Below are 20,794 nucleotides of genomic sequence, written 5' to 3' on the forward strand. Positions count from 1 at the left end.
CCCGAGACATCTGCCCAGGTAGACACCTGGAGCGTAAATCACACGCGGATCACAAAGGAGGCCAATCTGTCCCTAATTTCACACAAATAGATCCTTTCCCCGGCAGAGATGGACAATCGGATGGGAGAGAAATCCCGACTCCCCTCGTAAATGGGGGGCCAGGTAGGGGAGGTTTTTCCTTTAAGGCCAAGCCAAGTAATTGTACACTGGTAAACTGAAACGAATACACTGCGACAAATCTGATGGTGACACAATGGGGTTGAAATACCATACACATGAACCACACATGATCCGTCAACTGTCAGCGATTGACAGTTCGCATAATCAAAAAATGAAGATAATACAGGTGACCAAAATAACTTGATGCTAAGGATTGTTGAGATTTTTTAACAAATCATGCTAGATAGAAGTTCTAAGGACCTAACTACCAGGATAGACTTTCCGCGCACAAATTCCAGTTGCACTCATACATCTCTTCGCATAAACTAATTAGATGGAACGCTTCAGAAACTTACTGAACCAACGGCAATTATCTCATATTCAAGTTGCTTTAACCAAATATAATTAGCCCTTATTGAACGACTGTTTTTTGCTTGAAGATCTAAGGTCTGCCCTGACGGAAGGATGGAAAATCCACGGGACCGGTTAGGATCCCGATGAATTCTTTAATCCTGCTCCCGATAACTTCCTCGTCGCCTTCCATATTTATTTAACTGTACTACTCATGTATACATACCTTCATCATTTAGTCAGCCTATAATATTCCTTGGTCAAGAACGTTAACGATGTAGAGAACTTTAGAGGAATTTCGTGTCCGTGTTCGGTAGGCAAACTGTTTTCTTTCCTGTTGCAGAAAAAGTTTGAGCCTCGAGCGGGATTCGAACCCACGACCTTCGGCTCAATACGCCGCTGCTCTAACCACTTGAGCTACCGTGACTTCGATCTACTAGGACACCATTTGTGATGGGGAGTTGATGTCCTAGTGGAGCGAAGTCATGATAGCTCAAGGGGTTAGAGCAGCGGCATAATCAGCCGAAGGTCATGGGTTCGAATCCCGCTCGTGACACTAACTTTTTCATTTCAACCAATACTTTACATAAAGATTAATTAAATTTTATTTAATATTTTTATTTACCTATGTCTCATTTTTCTTTAAAAATACACAGTAAACTATAAAAAATAGAAATTATAACGATTGCAACTATTTACTAAAACGAGGGTGGCCACTTTTTTTGCAACTCCATGTATTTTTTTAAATTATGATACATTTCTTTTTCAAGACCCATTACACATTTAGAACGATTTATCTTAGCTGGGATAAAACGGGCAATTTCCATCCTTGCCCGGTTTTTCTTAAGCAATCCGACGGATGATTTTGTTGAGAGTTAATAACACTAATTTATCATTAAATGAGCGAATGTAAACAGTGCGTGTTCCCCGGTGGGATTTATATAAATGAACCGGTCCCGAATGTTTTTGCTGCGGTTCTTTCCGTGCGTCTTCAATGCGACAAGTTCTGCTCAAAATGGAAATTATCCTCACGGAATTCCCTCTTTCCGTTGTTGTTATTAATGAGACCCACGCATTTCTTCTTTTTTCCGTTTTTTTAATTCTTTTTCCAACGGGGGTTTAATAAAACTCAGCGCTCGTTGATGCTTAGCCGTCTTTCTCAAAGAGTTATTTAAAATTCTTCCGAAAGAGGACAAAATTTCAGCCAGGTCGGGAATTTGTGTTTAAAATACCGCCCGCCATTATTTCGCGTCTTTCCCTCTTTTCTCTCGGTTCTAAATCCCAAGGTGATAACGTTTTATAACAGCTATGAGACGCTTTATAAATGGGAGGGAAAAATAACGAGTATGGTGATTCTTATAAAAATTTCTAGGATAAGACTCACCTATTATCAACCTCCGGGGATAACAGCAGCTCCTAACGGCTTTAAACAAATAAAATTGAAGGATCACCTCAGTAAAAACGTTGAACTTTTATATCAGAGTGTGAAAAACCTGGTTTCCACCGTAGAAAACTAAAAATATTAACTATTATCACTAATATGCGTAAAGTCTAGACTATCTTTAAAGTGATAAAAGGACGACAATTTACCGTTCATCTTAGTCCTCTAGATAGCCTCGCTTTTTTCATGCTAAACCGGCATAGGGTCACTTAGTTGGGCCCTCTCCACTCGGGATTTGTTGAATTACTCAAATGCGTTTGAGCACTGATGAGGTTCCTCACTGAAGATGGCGCAATACCGAAACGCTTTTGAATAATTCAACAAACTCCCGAGTTTAGAAGGACCCTATTCAGCACGAGTTCACCGACTCCCAGACCCATCATCTACTGATGTAGATCCGCAGTTCAGTGAATGTCTATCGTTTTATCTCGCGCTACTGGAGAGCCACGAAAAGAGCTATGATATATTGAATACAAAATGACCAAACTACATGTTCATCACCCGGCAGACCCAAAAAGAAAATTTCACAATAAGTAAGTGGAACGATGTCTGTGACAGGCCAGTTACAGATAATTCGATAGACCATATTTTCTGTGCCCTTCTAGAGTTGATTTATTGAGATTTTAAAATGGCCAACCTTTCTAAAATCGTTGTTTGCGGGTACGCAGCCCGTTCACAATTATAGCCGGTCCGTAAATTCTCCGGAGGGTCTCAGGCCGATTCCGAGACTGCTTGTCCCCGGTGCCGTGGATCGTATATCCCGCTAAACGGTTCGGCCGGAAAGTTGTTTAGCTACGGACTCTGAAAAGCCGTGAATGGGCCCGACCGTCCATTGTCCGTGAGTTTCATTCAAAAAAGCCCCAGTCCTATTTCAATGCGGTGCAAAAGCCCATTCGGTCCCGGGGAAAAAACTTTCATTGTCGCCCGTTCGTTTGTGGCTAATTCTCAACAAACAGGGCCGCACCGTCGGTCGAAGGTCCGATGCGTCAGTCAGAAATCTAGACCCTGCTGAAAAATGACATCCTTAGCGGGATGAAAAGACTCTTTATAAAGACCTCAGGTAAGCCGAGGGTGTTTCTCAATGCTCGCCTGGAATATTTATTCGGGACTTCGCAGGTGACGCACGGAAAATTGTTATAAGGTCGGGCCAATTCCGAAAATTGACCTGACCGCGGAAGGAATGAGCACAATTCAGGTCAATTTCTACCATACAAATGTTTATTCAGTTCAATACACGAACAATTATAAATATGGCATCTGTTATCGCAACTGGTCTTAAAATTACAACCGTGATTAACAGACAATATAGCAAATTTGGTACGCAGCCAATGGTCAAACGTTTAATTCAGAAGTGCAGTATCACCGTAATCTCGTCACCAGTTGAATTTTAATAATCTTTGAATAATGCGACCTCGATTAAGACACCTGTTCGGCTTTATTAAGCTGTAAATATGTTTTTATATCAAAATCATTGTGATAACTCTAAAGTGAATTTAGTGTTGAGTATGTGGAGTTTAGTGACCGTTAATTGATGATTATATTGAAGTCGTGAGATGCGGTCTTTGTGACGTAGGTTTTAGAAAAACATTTTCTTTGTCGTGCCAACGTTTCGATCTTTATTGAGATCATCTTCAGGGCTCAAAGTGTTTGTTTTCCGTGTAGATGGTCATTCTTGGTTGTCGTGTTGAGAGTGCCCAACATTAGTGTTCAATGTAAAGTGGCAACAGCACAGAGATGAACTACTTGAAGACGAGGAATTTCATAAATTTATATCCTTTTTCCTATTTAACAGAAAAAAACCAATATAAAAAATAAAGAAAATTTTAGAGAAACTGTAATAATGAGATGCTTAATTAATAAAATTTTAAAAAAGCACAGAGAGATAAAAATCAGTAAATGAATTGATTCAACAAGAAAATATAAATAGACAAATAGAAAAAAAGTATTACGTACAATTGCTTTAAACCACTATCAAATGTAGTCAGATTTATTTTTTTCAAATTTCAAATCTTCTCTAAGTTCAAGACAAACTTTAATTTTTACCTTAAACGAATGCAAATCTTGACCCCTAACCGAACATTTACAATAACATAACCTTACCTAAAAAACGATCAAATTAATAAGATTCGATCTGTTTTTTTTTTTATTTCTCTCTAAAAAAAGAAATTTACAGCTTGGCTCAAATAGTCAATGTAGGGAATCATCGGCAATACTAACGAAACGTAACTCTAAACAAACCCTATCCCTACCTAACCTAAACGAAGGTCAAATTTTGTCAGAATCGATCTTCCTTTCTTATTTCTTTCTAAACATGATAATCTAAAGCTGTGGTCAAATAGATAATATAGGTAATAACTAAAACCGGACTAATAATTAAAAAAATACGAACTTTTTTCTAACTAAACCTTTTAGTAACATAACCTTAACCAAACCCTAACCTTACTTAACCTAACCACTACCAAATTAGTCAGATTCTATAATTTTTTCTAATTTCTTTCTAAGCTTGTAAATCTAAATTTTTGATCAAATATACAATGTAAGTAATCAAGAAGACAGGAATAACATTTAAAGTACAGACTTTTACCCTAACTCAATCCAAACACTAACCTAACGTAACCCAATGAAATCATAACACTACCTAACGTAAACAACTGTCAAATGTTGTCAGTTCGACCATTTTTTTTTCAACTTTTTTCCAAATATGAAAATCTTAAGTTTTGGTCGAACAGTTAATGCAAATGATAACTGATGTAACTAGTTGTTATTAATGTAGTTACAAGATTATTTTTATAACTAAGTACAAAACAACATAAATTCACTGTATAATTTTTTCCTATTATATTTCCGGCTTAGTGTAGCTTTTGTTAAAACCTCCCCAGGTAACAATACCATATGGATTGCGCAAGAAAAAAAAAATTGCTCTTAAGAGTTCAATTTTCATAAAACAAATTTCTGTCCTTCTTCTTTTCAATTTTATTAATTATTTTTTTTACATTTTTAATTTTCCTTAGCAATTTACATTTTTTTACTTTTGTAGACAAAGGCTCACTTATTAAACGTTAAAAAACGTGAAACTTTCATTAATATATAAAAATATATAAAGTTATATTACAAGTGGGCGAAATTTTTTGCCTGTCAGTGTATGGAGGAAGCAATAAAATTCACATCTAATTTTAAAAATCCTGCAAGCAAACGGGACAGAGGAAATTCTAGCATTCTCAGACATATTGAATAAGTTTCCATGAAGCGCAAGTTCTTTTTACCGTAGGAATCTGGATGACTTATAGGCCTGTGTTAGACATTTATCAATGTGTTCGGTCCGGATACATGGTGTGATTTTTGTAAGGAAAACTGGCCAATCTTCGGCGCTTACCCGTGATTGTTACTAGTTTAAATGTGTTGTGTCTAGTTTCAACAACTACAACTTAACATTAACACCATCCACTATTACTAATAATACTACAGCAAATCTATCAAATACGGAAAAACCAACATACATTTCCATGCCATTTATTCAAGGCCTATTACATAAATTAAACACATTTCTCTCGTCCAATAACTTCAAAATAGCTTTCAAAAATTATAAAACAATTCACACACTTTTTTCCAAAATTAAAGATCCCACATCCAGTAACAAATAAATCTGACGTAATTTACAAAATCAATTGTTTAAACTGTCCGGCAACTTACATCGGTATTACATCCCAATATCTGAATAAGAGAATAAGGCAACATATATATCATTGCGAAAAACCCAAACAGCACTCGCTAACCACCATTTTGAACACTAACACAATTTCGACTTCATCAATCTAAAAATATTACACACAGAACAAAACAAACGTAACTTTTTAGAAACATAAAACAGCAATAGCTCATTAGCACACTCAACGCGACACACAAGAATAACATCTACACGGAAAACAAACACTTTGGGTGAGTATGAATACTTTGATTGAATCTAAAATTTTGTAGCATTGTATAAATTTTTTTAAAATCTAAAATTGTGTTGCATTGTATAAATTCATTATTTTTTCAATAAATTCACTAATTTCGTGGTCCGCTTGACCAATTAATACTTTACAATTAATTAAGGTTTTTTTTGTATAAATTCAATTGTTTTAATCCAAAATTATCTAGCATTGTACAAATTCATTTTTTTTTATCAAAAATTTTCTAGCATTGTATAAATTCATTCTTTTTTTCAATCTAAAATTTTCTAAAATTGTATAAATTCAATTATTTTAATCCAAAATTTTCTAGCATTGTACAAATTCATTTTTTTATATAAAATTTTCTAGCATTGTATAAATTCATTCTGTTTTAATTCAAAATATCTAGCATTGTATAAACTCAATTTTTTTTTGTTTAAATCTAAAATTTTCTAACATTTTATAAATTCATAATTTTTTCCACATCCTACACGTGTTTGTTTAATTCAAACAATGTTTATAAATCTGTGGCCCTGAAGATGATCTCAATAAAGATCGAAACGTTGGCACGATAAAGAAAATGTTTTTCTAAAACCTACGTCTCACCAGACCGCATCTCACGATCTCCGAATAATCATTTACCAGTTTAAGTTATGGTATTTGGGTTTTTATTGGAATTCCTGGATTTTTTTTAGATCGGAATAATTTCGGAAAGATCGAGAAATGTTGTCGCGGAGGCGACCTCGGCCTCCATCAACGGCCTAAGAGAGAATAAACATCGTTGTCACGGCGTCGAGATCCCCTTCCAGGGGTCGAAGAGGGGCGTCTTCGGCCCTTGGTGGTGCTGATACCAGGCGGGATTCCAATGAAACAAGGTAGAAATCGTTGAGGAGGGGGCTCGAAAAGCGAGTCGCACTACGATCCAGTCTCGTACCGGCTACCGAAGCGACAAGGCCGCAAGCGATACGGTCACCGACATCACCGAGGATCTTTTGTGGATACGATTGTGAAATTTTTACCCCATAACAAAACAAGTGTCTTGTGTTTCGTAAATTTTTTTTATTTTAATTTTTGCTTTTATTTTGGAGGATTGGTTTTTTTTGTTCCGCGCTTTTTATTTAATCAACAAGGAGATTAATGCCAAAGTTCCGCGCACTTTACAATTTGAGCTAAAATGAACTCGGAATAACTCAAAAGTTGACTTGTTTAACCCCATTTTTTATTTGTGATTTTTTTTTTTTGTTCGTTTTTGTTTTTGAGCCGTTCGTTCCTGTGGGGTTAAAAATGAGAACTTATGAAGAAATGCCGGCGATTTTGATTCTAGTCTGTGTCCTGTTCATCCACAGCGGCATCACCGAAGAAGAGATAGGATCCCCTCTGAGGGTTGCCCAGTGCAGGGCGCGATGCATCCAACGGGTGAGTTTTCTTATTTTTTCTATAAAAATACAACATAAAATAAAAACCCCTTATGCTACGGTTCAATGAAAAACGCGCGATTCCATCACCTGCAATCTCATATTAAGAAATAAACAATACATAATGTTTTTTTTAAAATGAATTTCCATTAATGTTACACTGTCTGGCCATAATTATGAAATACTCCTTTCTGGAGGACCTTGTTTTCCTTCCAACTTGGACTGTGGTTTTATATTTTTTCCCTTTTTGCGATTGGCTTCTGCGATCCAATGTCTGCCATTTGCCGGTATGTGTGTCGCATTGTTCCATCTTTTCTAAAAAATAAACAAATAAAATAATAATCCGACAAAAATAAAAGCATAAATGTGTGGTGTATAGTGACTATCGGAGATCGTGAGATGGGGTCTGTGTGACGTAGGTTTTAGAAAAACATTTTCTTTCTCGTGCCAACGTTTCGATCTTTATTGAGATCATCTTCAGGGCCTGGGATTTATAGACTTAGTTTAAATTTTACATTTTTTTCCCGTCCTACATGTATTTGTAAAATTTAAACAACAAAACATGTTCCCAGGCCCTGAAGATGATCTCATTAAAGATCGAAACGTTGGCACGATAAAGAAAATGTTTTTCTAAAACCTGCGTCACACCAGACCGCATCTCACGATCTCCGAATAAAACCATAAATATTTAAAAACGATCAAATATATTCTTCCCGAGCTGTCATATAGAATTTTTTTATATTTTTACCTCCCCAATAATAAATTCTAAAATATTTAATATTAAAATATTAATTTTTTTCGCTTTTCAACTTAATGAATCCTCGGTTTCCGCCCCGTTTCAAAAGGGTAGATTTCGCTTATTTAAACATCCGGACATTGGCTAAATTTCCCACCCACAACCCTTTTGACGTTAAATTCAATCAGCGTACCGTTTTGATTTATCGGGCCGTTTAGTTCCGCCCTGTTCGCAAGATAAACAAGTGGGCAAGTTCTGCCCAGCCGGTTTATCAACAGACAAAATTGCCTACATATAATACATTATATTTTAGTTTTTTAGAAACTTTAAACAAATGTTTACAGGAACGAGATAACATTTGACGCTGCTCCAACTTTGATTCTGTAAAAAGAGGGCAGATTTTCGAAAGCTTTTATGTCGATTTTTCCATCCGTAATAAATTGTCCAGATTTCATTTCATATAACTATTAATATCAATGAAAAATAGAGTTTTTATATCAAAAACAATACAAACACTTACTATTAAAATATGAAAAAAAAATTCATAATCACATGAGAACCAAAGATGTACAAGTTTTTCCATCCATGCTGAAAAGTTATAATTTTTATATATAAAAAGGTGAAAATATCAACAAAAATCTTTTTTATATGTTTATTGTATAATTTATCTATGGTTGGTTACAAAAACAACAAAATCTCAATTTTTACCTACGTAAAAATCCGATAAGTTGTTATAATAATAAAACGCTTTAACATTGACAATATCATTTTTTGGCGGGGTAATTCTATTATTTATAAAAGATTAAACCAAGTTAAAAAGTTTCTTTTTTTATTATAAAACCTTGAAAATATCAAGGAAAAAATATTTTCTATATGATTTGTCTACAATTTGTTACGAAAACTTCATTTTTTCCTATTAACGAAAAATATAAATAAATATTTATAATACCAAGTTAAAAAGTTGCGTTTTCTTATAAAAACCTTGAGAATATCATGAAAACGTGATTTTAATTAACTTATTGTACGATTTAGCTATAATTTTTTTACGAAAACTTCAAAAGTTTGAATTTTTACTATTGCGAAAAGTAAAGGAATAATAACAAACAAATATTTTGTTTTCGCATTAAAAAATGGATGATTTATTATAAAAGTCCACCTTAGGAAAAAACCACGATACCATTTTCATTCCTAATTCATTAGTTATTAATATTTTTTTTCAATTCAGAATGATTTGAAAAACTCAAATAATTGAAATTTCCAGGCTTTTGCCGATAATTCTTTCCTAATTTGGTAAAGTTTGATTTTGTAAAATTTCAATTTTATATCAAAGTTGCAGGTTTTATGTATAAAATAGTTGAAAATATTAGTAAATTTATTTTTATTCTACTATTTATTTGATGTGGTACAAAAACCCGAAGGGTTACAATTTTTCCAATTTAGGAAATCTAATAATCGTAATAATAATTATACTTTTCCATTTTTGGTTTTTCTGTTGTTTATATCGGAACATGTCAATAAAACAAAAAATATATATTACAAACCCTTGAAAATAGCAAGAGAGAAAAAATTTAGGCACGATTTAGTACAAAATATATTCACTTTTTCGATTTCAGAAAAATCTACCAGTAGAAGATTTTACATCAATAATACGTGAAAACATCAAGAAAATACAATTTATAAAAATATTTCTATTTTTTCTCCCATCCAGAAGAAATCTAATAACCAAAATAATTAAATTGTAAAAGGTTTTTGCAACCAAGAGGCCACTTTGTCTGTATTTTACTATTATAAGGAATAATACGATTAAACGAGTTGCAATTTTTTTTTATCAAGAAAGTGCGTGGAAATAATTAGTTTATTTCAAAAAATTCCAAGAATTTGAACTTCTCCAATGTTTTTCTTTCCATGATACAGTCTAGTTACAAGTTAGTTACAAAAAATAACGATAAAAAAGGTACTAGTTATATATCAAAAGAACTTGAAATTACATAGATATTTTTTAATATAATTATTAAATAATTCATTTATGAATTATGAAAAATTACATGAATTTCAATTTCTCCCTTTGAGGGAAATCCAATGTCCACAATAATACAAGAAAATTAGCGGTTTTTTATCCAAAACATACAACATCAATAAAAAATTCTGTCTTTATTTCATAAAACACGTTACAATATCAGTAAAAAATGTATTTTTGCATGTTTTCCTTTATATAATTTATGTTTTCTTTAAATTTAATTATCTAGAATGATTTTTGGGTGATTTTTTAAATGATCACTATATAATTTCTGGGTGAAATAAAAACAAAAAATACTTGAAAATATCACGAAAATCTATTTTTACATACACGACGTTACTTTTTTACTATTTCTTCTTCACGATTTTTTATTTTTTTTTATTTTATCAATTTCCATGCGATTATTAAACTATGAATTGCAATATTGTTTTTCTAACTTTTTATCTTAATTTCAAAATTGCTGGTCCATTTTTCAAAATTACCCTTAGCCTTTGACCAAATAATCTATTTTATACAATTTTGTATTTTTATTTTATTAATTATTTTCCCAGTTATATTCGAATAAATGCATTTTTTATTCTGTCATCAGAAGAATTTTAAAGGTATTCTCTTTACAAAAATATTTCTGTATTTGTAAAATTTCAAAACAATGTCAGTTAATCAAACAAACCTTCAGCCGGCTGTTGACCTATTAACAAAGACCAAACTAACGTTAAAGTCTCGTAAATTATTTCTTTTTTATATATTTATCTAACATTTAACATGTTTACAGTGTTTATAACGTTGTTTTTTTTTTATTATAAAAATGATCAAATCGTTACGAAATGATTTCACTCAATGGCTAATGAAATTTTATGATCAATTCTCTGGAAAAACCCCCCCAGCAGTGGAAAGTTGAAATTTCCATATTTCAGACCGTCGATTTTGGATTAATTTCCTGTCCCACTTCTCGCCTGTTTCATTTCGACTTTCGAATATTATTATTGGAACGTTCTCCAGAAAAATTGTGAAATTCCTTCTAATATCTTTCTCAGTCCGAAAGCAAAATTATCAGATCTTACTTCAAATCTAGATTTCGTTTTCACCCCCGGACCAGATGGAAAATATGCTGTTTCGAAAACTCAAAAATAAAGTTGTTATTTAACTCGTTTATTGTTTATCTGTCAGACTCTGCCTAGAAGGTTAATTTTTTTAAAGAGGTCAATATTCTATCATCGATATGATAAATATTATCATTGTTAAAAACGTGATGCTTTGTTTTTTAAATTAGATGGTTTATCCACATATTATCTTTGTTGATTACAAGTTTTTTGTGATTTTAGTATTTTTAGACGGTTGATTTTTTTGTTGATATTCATGGGAGATGTTTTTTATCTGAGTCCAGGGAAGACATGAAGATAATCGTTAATTATTGTTTCAAGGAGTTTTAAACAAAATGGTTTGGGAAATTTCGGAAAATTCGTTCTGTCTGATAATAGGACCTTGAAAAGCGGATATCGATTGTGGGAGGCCGTGAAGGTCGTGAAAATCCAGGAAAGGACGGCAATCCCTGCGGTCCGCTCTTTCCAGCATTGTTTCTTAACGAATATTCCAGCCCATTTGTCAAGCAGATCGGATCTTAGGACCTCAGGTTAATAAAAAAATCTGGTCCACCTGGATACCAACGGCCCAAGGAAAATCATACCAGAATGTCACTATGCGCTTTATTCACCCCATTCTCGGCTTGCATCCGGAGGGTTCATAATTTACGAGACACCCTGTTTATCTGCAAAGTTTTTAATTATGTTTTCTTCGATGTCGACATCCCAGGGCTCTGTTAAAACGCCGTTAAACTGTAATTATTCACGGCAGATAACTGCACGAATTGGCCGGATCGTAAACGTCGTCGGACGGAATTAGGGCCGTAATCATTTAGGAGTCGACACGCGAATCGCATTGAACAATGGACAATTAAATTCTAATGTAAAGATTGTAAATATAGAATGATCGGAAAATATGTTACGAACCGACTTAATTTTCAAAGGGGAGCGTGTTTCCGTTCATAATCGGCGTAGGATTATTGCTAATTATTAAAATCTAATCCATTCGTTTCGCCCCTTTGAAAAAGCGGTTAAAATAAATTCTTGCATTTTTGATGATTTGATTATCATATTCGGCCCGAAGCGACGCGGGCCCTCAAATAAACAAATCTTAAAACTGAAGTTCGGTCGTTTTCGATCATTTTGTTCTGTCGGAGGCGTTCTGACGCGTCCTGTGTCAGTCCTGTCATCAAGGTTATAAACAGGGCGAGGCACAGGTATCGACCGAAATAGGGAATATAGGCAAACAGTGTCGGACGGAAAAAACCAAAAAGAATAACTTGACGAAAATGACAGGAAATGGCCAAATCAAATTTGGTCGCCTTGTACACGATTCAATGTTATTTTTCAGCTAGTTTTGATTGTTTCAAACAGCCATTCTTTTCTAACTATGAGTGAATAAGTATGAAACGAGTAAGGAAGAATTATTATTTGGAAGTCATGAGGTGCTGTCTGTTGTGACGTGGGCTATAGAAAAACATTTTCTTTATCGTCCAACGTTTCGATCTTTATCGAGATCATCTTCAGGGCCTGGGATTTATAAACATTGTTTAAATTTTACAAATACATGTAGGATATGAATTTATACAATGCTAGAAAATTTTAGATTCAAACAAAGTATTTTTTTACATCCTACATGTATTTGTATTATTTGAAAAATCTAAACAATGTTATAAATCCCAGGCCCTGAAGATGATCTCAATAAAGATCGAAACGTTGGCACGATAAAGAAAATGTTTTTGTAAAACCTACGTCACACTAGACCGCATCTCACGACCTCCAAATAATCATCAATAACGGTCACTAAACACCACACATTTCTACGTAAAGAAGACCGTTTCTCACTTCGGTCCGTGTATTCTCGCTATTTTTTTAAAATTATCAGTCCGCAAAGGTGAAACATCACGCATTCTTACGTTTGGCCGGTTATTTATTGTTTGTACAAACAAAAATCCATTGGGTAGAACAATTTTTATGATATTTCATCATAAAAGGCAATTTTTTGTTTACGGAAATCGCATATTTCAGTACTTTCCGGCAATTGTGGAATTTTAATCCGGCCATGTCTGATTTGGTGAACAAGAATAAAATGTAGTTTGAAATTTGTTCGTTAACCAATTTACTGGCTTGTTTCTGTGCGTGATCTGCTTATTTTTGTCAATTAAACGGTACGAGATTATTTTAAAAAAATCGTTTTATATAAAAGCTTTTTTTTCTGGCGTTTTAACGATTTTCAAACTGCACATCTTGCCAATTCGATTGGAAAATTTAACGAACAAAGAGCTCGGATAAGAAGAATACACGTGTAATCGTGAGATCCCGGGACCACTTCGATTGTATCAGTTTAACCCAGAGCCCAGGAGAAAGTGATAAACCGGTTTTTCGATCCGATTGCTTTACGAGGTCCGAAGCGGTTACGCAGAATGCGTATTAACGCAGCTCTACGGCTAAATCCGGTAAATCGTTCCCCTGATAACGGACAGGGAACAAGGGCTTGACCGGCACAAAAGGCCTATTTACCTTGGCCCTCTTGCGTAATTAACTATCTAGTACCTCCTCGTTTAGCCCTGTTAATTGTTCTTTATTTTAAATGCCGTCACCCTTTTTATTCCAAAGCGCTTTGAAAAGGCAAATTTAGCTGACAAGCAAGAAAAAATCTAAGTTCGTTAGGTTTTTAAAAGTTGATGGTATCCCGCGAGATGATTCTCTCGGAATCTATTTTCAACTATATCCAATAAACGTTTTTTTTTTTATATAATCTATTCGGCTTTTGATGGAACGAAGATAGGTATATTTGCTCGCTGTTCTTCAAATATTGAAAAATATTTTTTCTTTAAACTGTCTGCAATGCTGGCGGTTCTTTATCATAGTTAATGTTTTTTGCAATAATTATAAGATTTACTTTTGTTGTGAGGTTTGCTGGGTGTTGAGACTGTGGTTTGAACGGATCTAATCATTTCGTTCTATTTATTCTCACTCGTTGCGTTTGACCAAATCGTAATAGCAATTTGTCAAGTTAAACAGATATCTGCGCACCTTATAAAACAATTTTCCGGCTAAAAAGTAATGTTTTGCTTATCCAGCCCGGAGGACCAAAATTTGCCACTTTGGCAAATACATAGAATCTGTCGTTTAATCGTTTCCAAACTTGCTTGTATCCATCGGGGTTTTGGCTTTCAGACGCGTTTCAGCGTTTTGACAAAATAAACATTTATTACTCTCTTAAATACATAATAAATAAAATAAACTGTTATTCCTTTTAATTATTTTCCAGTGAAAAAATCTTTTTGGTTCTCTGGTTTATCGTAGTTTTACGAGAGGGTAGTTTTTCTTTTTTATTCTAATGTACTAGCCAAAACTATGCATTTTACTAATTTGGCAAAAGGCTCAAATATTTATTCATTTAGCATATATTTTCGTTGAATTTTTAGTTTGGACTAAATCATTTTAATTTTCCATAGTTTTCGTTCGTTTGTCGTCACGAGCGTCCTTTTAACATTATTCTAACGATCCCAGCGGAAGCAGTGTTTATCTGGCCCGGAGGACCAAAACTTTTTGGTTTTTGCATACTTATATACAAAAATCTGTTCATTTCTAATCATTTTTGTCGATTTATCTTTGTTAATTCTGTCCGACGCGTTTAGCCATTTTGCTTAAATTAACTGAGTTATTACTTTTTCCTTACAAGGTATAAATTATTATTATTATGTAGCTATTTATTAGTTATTTAATTTTTGAAAATTTTACAACGATAAAATATTTCCGGATGTTAGATCTTATTTTAAGTCTTATTTTAAAGTCTCACTCCTTTTTATGTTTTGTTTTGGATAAAGCAGCAAGATTTGCCCTATCCGGCCCGGAAGACAAATAGCTTACAGCTTTCATGTGTGTAGAATCCGTAGTTTGATTGCTTCCAAACATTTTGGTCCGTCTATCGTCGCTGATTTGGTCCGTCAGACGCTTTTCGGCATTTCGTTTTAAAATAAGCAGTTATTACTCTTAAAAAAAGAACATTAAATAAAAGATCTATCGAACTAAGTCTTTGTTTATTTTCATTGACAGTAAAAGAATTTTCTTGGTTCTCAGACTTGTCTTATCTTTAATTTACGCCTATTTTTCATCATTTCAGTTCTAACGTTCCAACAAAAACCTTACCAAGTATGTCATCCATTACGTTTTGTTCCAAAAAGTACACAAAAAATGTTCATCTTCCGAAATGTCGTAAAGCGACTGGACAAAACCAGGGATGTTAGAAAATTCAAATTAGTATGTCCGGACCAAATTATAATTTCTATGTATCTATGTTTCCACAAGCCGTATCATTTTGGTCTTCCGGGCCGGATAAGCAAAACCTTTGCTACTTTGACCGAAGCGTAATACGCATAAAAGTGTTGGTTTCCTGGCCCAAATACTACAACGCGACCTGCAGACAAACCGGCGAGGCTAGTCAGCTGAAAATAATTAAAACGAACCAAACAAATTTTGTATATCTGCCTAATATTGGTCCTCCGGGTCCTATTAGCAAAAGATTGTTTCTTTAGCCAAACCATAATTAAAAATATACAAAAAACGCATTACTTTCCTGAAATAAAGAGCTTGAACGAAACCGTCAAAATCTAGGTCAAAACAATACGGTCCGCAAATTGTATACATTTAAGGATGCTGCCTAATTTTGGTCCGCCGGGCGGAATAAGCAAAACATTGCTGCTTTTGATTTTATGAGAGCCTGTCATCGCTAAATCATCACATTAACCATATTAACCTCGTACATAGAACAGAAACAATACGCCTGTATATGTCTATTTCAAATCGATAATAATAGAGGCAAATTTGTGTTTCTCGATCACGCAGAAGATTTGGAGGATTTGAGAATGATTCAGTTAGCAAACAACACATAAAACATATAAACTTATGTAACAAACTGACTGTTATACAGACTTGTGAAGTATAAAGGCAACGTTTGACAATGAATTACTGCCCTCGACTTAAGGACAATCGAGCTTAGCGGAAGACAACAGCGAGATTAAACGGTCCCGGGAATGAATGAACTCGTAGGGCACATAATCTCATTACTTATTGTATGTTAAACAGGCCGGTTGATTGATAATAATTATAGTTTTTTGGACGGCAATGCTCACAACTTAAAAGAGAATAATGTGATTCTCTAGTCGGACCGCATTTTTCGATGGGAAGCAGTTTTATAAGGTTGAGAGAAAAAAAGAAGTCTGGAGGAAGATGGCGTCGAAACGCCGAAGGCATCAACTCGACGCTATTTGTAATAATGAGACCTCTTGAATATGTATGGAGCCGGGCCGATTGAAATATGGGGTGATTGTTTTTAGACGAACATGTGACTCATTACCACATGAACGTTTAAATGCCATGACAAAAGCCGGTGGTATTCAATAATTTTTCAACGCTCCGGTGACCGTGGATCGCTGTTGACAATTAAAAACATAGGCCGAGTTTCCTGGTCCCTTTGATCCGAGTCGTATGCGCCTTTTATGCTTCAAGCATAAAATGCATTGCGTTTTCAAATGAGACAATGTAACAAAAAAAAAGAGCACGCATTTAAAAGTATAATCGGATGAATTAGACGCACCTCGTTTAACGCTCGTGATCAGAAAGTCAAAAATAGACACAACTTCAAATTATATTTATAAAAAGTACTGACGAAGGGGGAAAAAGTTACCGGATCAATGATGACACATGGTACAGTAAGGCACGGTTCTTGGCTGTTTCACGAATGAATGGGAAAGAGTCATTTCCGTATCGCCCGCGGTCATCGGCGGAATCAGCATAAGCAGAGATTCGTGGAAATAAAGCCGGACAATTATTAAACCCTACCGGGAAAAGTCTGGGAGTAATCGGTTTCCTCTCTCATCACGAGGCTCAAAGCGACCACTGATTACGGCCGGTAATTTACAGGGTACTGCAGGTATCGAAGCATGGGCAATTTTTGTATTGGTTTCACGAACTGTAGGACCGCGTGTGTTCCTTGCAACATCACAACATACAGACCGCAAATAACACAAAAACAGTATACAAAGAAACAAGCATCCAACTGTTCGACTATAATAAGTTCAGATGTAAACATTCAACAGCTATGATTAATATTGATCATCATGTGCTGGCATGACCATTGCCAAAGGAAATTAGTAAAAACTTATAAAATATTAACATACTTCGACTAATAATAATAAATAAATAGAGTGGAAATAATTGGATAAAAAGATAGATTAAAAAAAAAACGATCAGGGATATGGACAAAATTAGGAAGAAAACGTTCTTTCACCGACCTTAGAAGGAAATACCTACTTCATTAGGACTGAAACTTTATTAATAATAAATATTTTAACAAATATGAGCGTGTATTAAAATTTTAAATCGTTTCAAGTGTAATGGATTTGTGGTGTAATTCAAAATTAAATTTATACAGAAATAGTTATTCAGATATCGTGAGGTGCGGTCGGGTGTGATGTAGGTTTCAGAAAAACATTTGAAACCTACATCACACCTATAACTATCGATGAACGGTCGCTAATTTCTACACTTTTCTGCACAGAAATAATTTTCACTGTTCATAGTCGATAATATCGATAGTTTAGCATTTGATAATATTGATATCATATTAATATACGATTTTATTTACATCATTCGTTCGATTACAAGGATGTTTTCAATAATATATTCCCATGTAAAATTCGGGTATATCGATGCCATATATATATATATATATATATATATATATATATATATATATATATATATATATATATATATATATATATGTATATCGATATACAGATCATATCGATGTTATTTATTCGAATTTGTCTTGTTTCGAAACTAAAAATTCGATCATATCGATATTATATTGTACAATTCGGTTCTATCGATGCTATCGATTTATAGATTCGATTGTATCGATGTTATTGAGATGTTATCGTACAACTCCATTAGATCGATATTATTGATATTATATTGTACACTTCTGTAACGTCTAGTTATCAATATTATATTGTCAAGTTTTGTTATATCGATTATGCATACCAATAAATACGTGCTATCGATATTATTTATGCTAGATTATATTTTCGAGATATTACACATTCTACTCGTATATTCACGAATTTCTTTGTATTGAGTGTAATGACTGAAATTTCGATATTTTTTATTCCCACATAAGATCATTATCAAAAACAAATTGCACTACAAATTGTAGCCAGATTTACAAAGTATATAAACATATAAGAGCCAAACCCCATGCATATAGAGATCGAGCTACGAGTCGAAAATCCGTTACAGTGGGAAGTTAGAATTTAGCGTGTTTTGTGTACTTAGAATTGACCAAATAACTTCTTTCAATTAATTATTCTTTATGTAAGGTATTGGTTGAGACAAAAAAGCCAGGGTCACGAGCGGGATTCGAACCCACGACCTTCGGCTAAATACGGCGCTACTCTACTTCGAAGTCACGATAGCTCAAGTGGGCCAAGCCGAAGGTCGTGGGCTCGAATCCCGTTCGTGGCACTGGCTTTTTTATCTCAACCAATACCCACATAAAGATTAATTAATTGTAAAATTAAAAAATGTACTGCTCCATTTATTTTGTAGATATTTTTGTTTGAACGAGCCGTTTCGCGGAGATCGTGTGAAAGTCACCTAGAAATAATTTCTTTCAAGTTGGTAAACTTGCCATTTTCGACTGTCCATCACGCGTTTACATATTTGGTCGGATTTCATAATTGGGGTAGTCATTCAATGTGAAATTTAATTTTCTTTCATTTTGTCGAAATAAACGTTCCGATAGGACAGGTTGTTTATTAGTTACAGCCGTAAAAAAACTGAAAAAAGTGTGAACGCGAGGTCTGTTTACCAAAAGGTTGGCATACTTTTTGAGACCGTCAAAACTCAGATTTCAAATCAATTTCCACCTTTTGATCATACTGCCCTTTAAGAATCCCTATTAAGCCTTTAAATTCCTTGATCCGATAAAATGATTTTGACCAGCATGTTCACAAATTTTGTGTTCATAGGGTCATAGAGTGAGATTTGAGTTATAGGTCTTTTAAAATTTTTAAGTAAAATTATTTTTTATCACTGCGATACTAAACCTGTTTGCTAAAAATACCTTTGATCGCCTTTTTTTTGTTTCTTAAGATATATGTTCAAAAAGTAGATAACAGATACATCACAATATGATTGATTGATGAGATCTTTTTTTGTTTAGGCCCTTTCCTTGAAGAATTCATAAACCTACCGACTCATTTTCCACTGGAAAAAAATAATTTTCATGCACTATTATGAGAAGCTTTATCTGAAGGATTATTTTTGCCTTTCAACGATTTGTATGGTTTGTTGTAACATGACATTTCGTGTTTGTTGTATGTTGTATTGAGATTTGAGATGTCTTTATCCTCTTTTGGTCATAAATGAAATGGGTTCCAGTAGCCGAATCAATCAACTCTCCGTTATTATTTGATCTGAGCAATTCCCCCGGCATTATCCACTCTGTCGCGTGAATGGGGCCCATTAGCAAGTTTTGGACTCGCGAAAACACCACAATGCCAAATGGGAAGCCCTTCAGCAGATAAATTAATAGGCCCGGCCAGGGAGCGTTGTACGCTATCATAACGTTGTGAGCCGATGGATTTATCGCAGGTGATCACGCGAGATAAACTAGGAACCGGCAGGAGACAGTCCGCGTTATTGATTCGGCCGTGTCTAATTTATCAGCGTCGGCTGAGCTTCGGCTTCAAGGACCTTTTGACGAGATGGCTCCGTGATAATTAAATTTATTAGTTGAGATGTTTTACCGGACGGGGGCAGGAGGGAGGCAGCGCGGACCGGCCATATATCATTCAGATTGGGATCTTAAAGAGCGAGACTCGATTTCCCAGTAATCTATCTTTGATTAATTGTTATTTTTTAAAGAGGAAGGAACACGATGTTAAGAGAGCAGGTGAGGAGGTCAGAAAGCTCCAAAATAAGACAAACCATAAGCAGACATCCCAATATGGCAACGAGCCCATACAAATTACTTGCTGATTGGTTATATGTACTACTCTTTATTTCATGTGATTATAGATAAGTTAAAGAAAAAAAACCTGTACATGATAACCAGTTCCAACATCTGGAACAACCAAGGTTGAAAATCAAACATAAAACGTTTAGAATGGAGCACAGCAAAAGTTATCATCTATTAAATAGAAACAGTTTGTCAGTTCTTCTATTTCGCAAATTTTTGGTTAAAACTATATACATATCTAAGTACAGCTACTTAGAGGCCAAGTTCAAGTATCCATTGAATGTCTTTGACGTTGAGTCATCTACTTCACTACTTTATATAATTTTGCTGGTGGTCGTTCGTTAGGGTAATGAACGGGGTGAAGTATTAACATGGATCTATCACTGAAGATGGTGAGAAGATCGAAAAATATGACAGACCGTAACAGCGAAGGTAGGCAATGATCAGAAATGACCAAAACTGTGATTCACCACTCCGCTGACTCTAAGAGAAATCTTACAATTTCATAAGTTCTGTCTGCATATGTATAAAGCAACGTAATTTCGGTCCAAAGGAGGACTTAAAGTCCAAGTAAACGTTGAGTAGCTCGGACGAGGACTGAAACCACTTTACGATATTTTTCACATAATTAAA

The 20,794-nt window shown here is 34.4% G+C and overlaps 1 protein-coding gene across 2 annotated transcripts in view; it reads left to right on the forward strand.

Annotated features, from left to right (window-relative positions):
• The first annotated feature begins 6,797 nt into the window (after nt 1-6,797).
• Nucleotides 6,798-20,794, forward strand: part of LOC106668171 — a 165,273-nt gene continuing 151,276 nt past the window's right edge. For both annotated transcript variants that reach the window (XM_014396684.2, XM_014396685.2), the window contains exon 1: nt 6,798-7,299. In XM_014396684.2, coding sequence (XP_014252170.1) covers nt 7,168-7,299 — 132 coding nt within the window. In that variant the 5' untranslated portion in view covers nt 6,798-7,167. The remainder of the gene's footprint in view (nt 7,300-20,794) is intronic.

Source organism: Cimex lectularius, unplaced genomic scaffold (assembly GCF_000648675.2).
Source record: "Cimex lectularius strain Harlan isolate CLEC.00 unplaced genomic scaffold, Clec_2.1 scaffold180, whole genome shotgun sequence".
Classification (NCBI taxonomy): Eukaryota; Metazoa; Arthropoda; class Insecta; order Hemiptera; family Cimicidae; genus Cimex; species Cimex lectularius.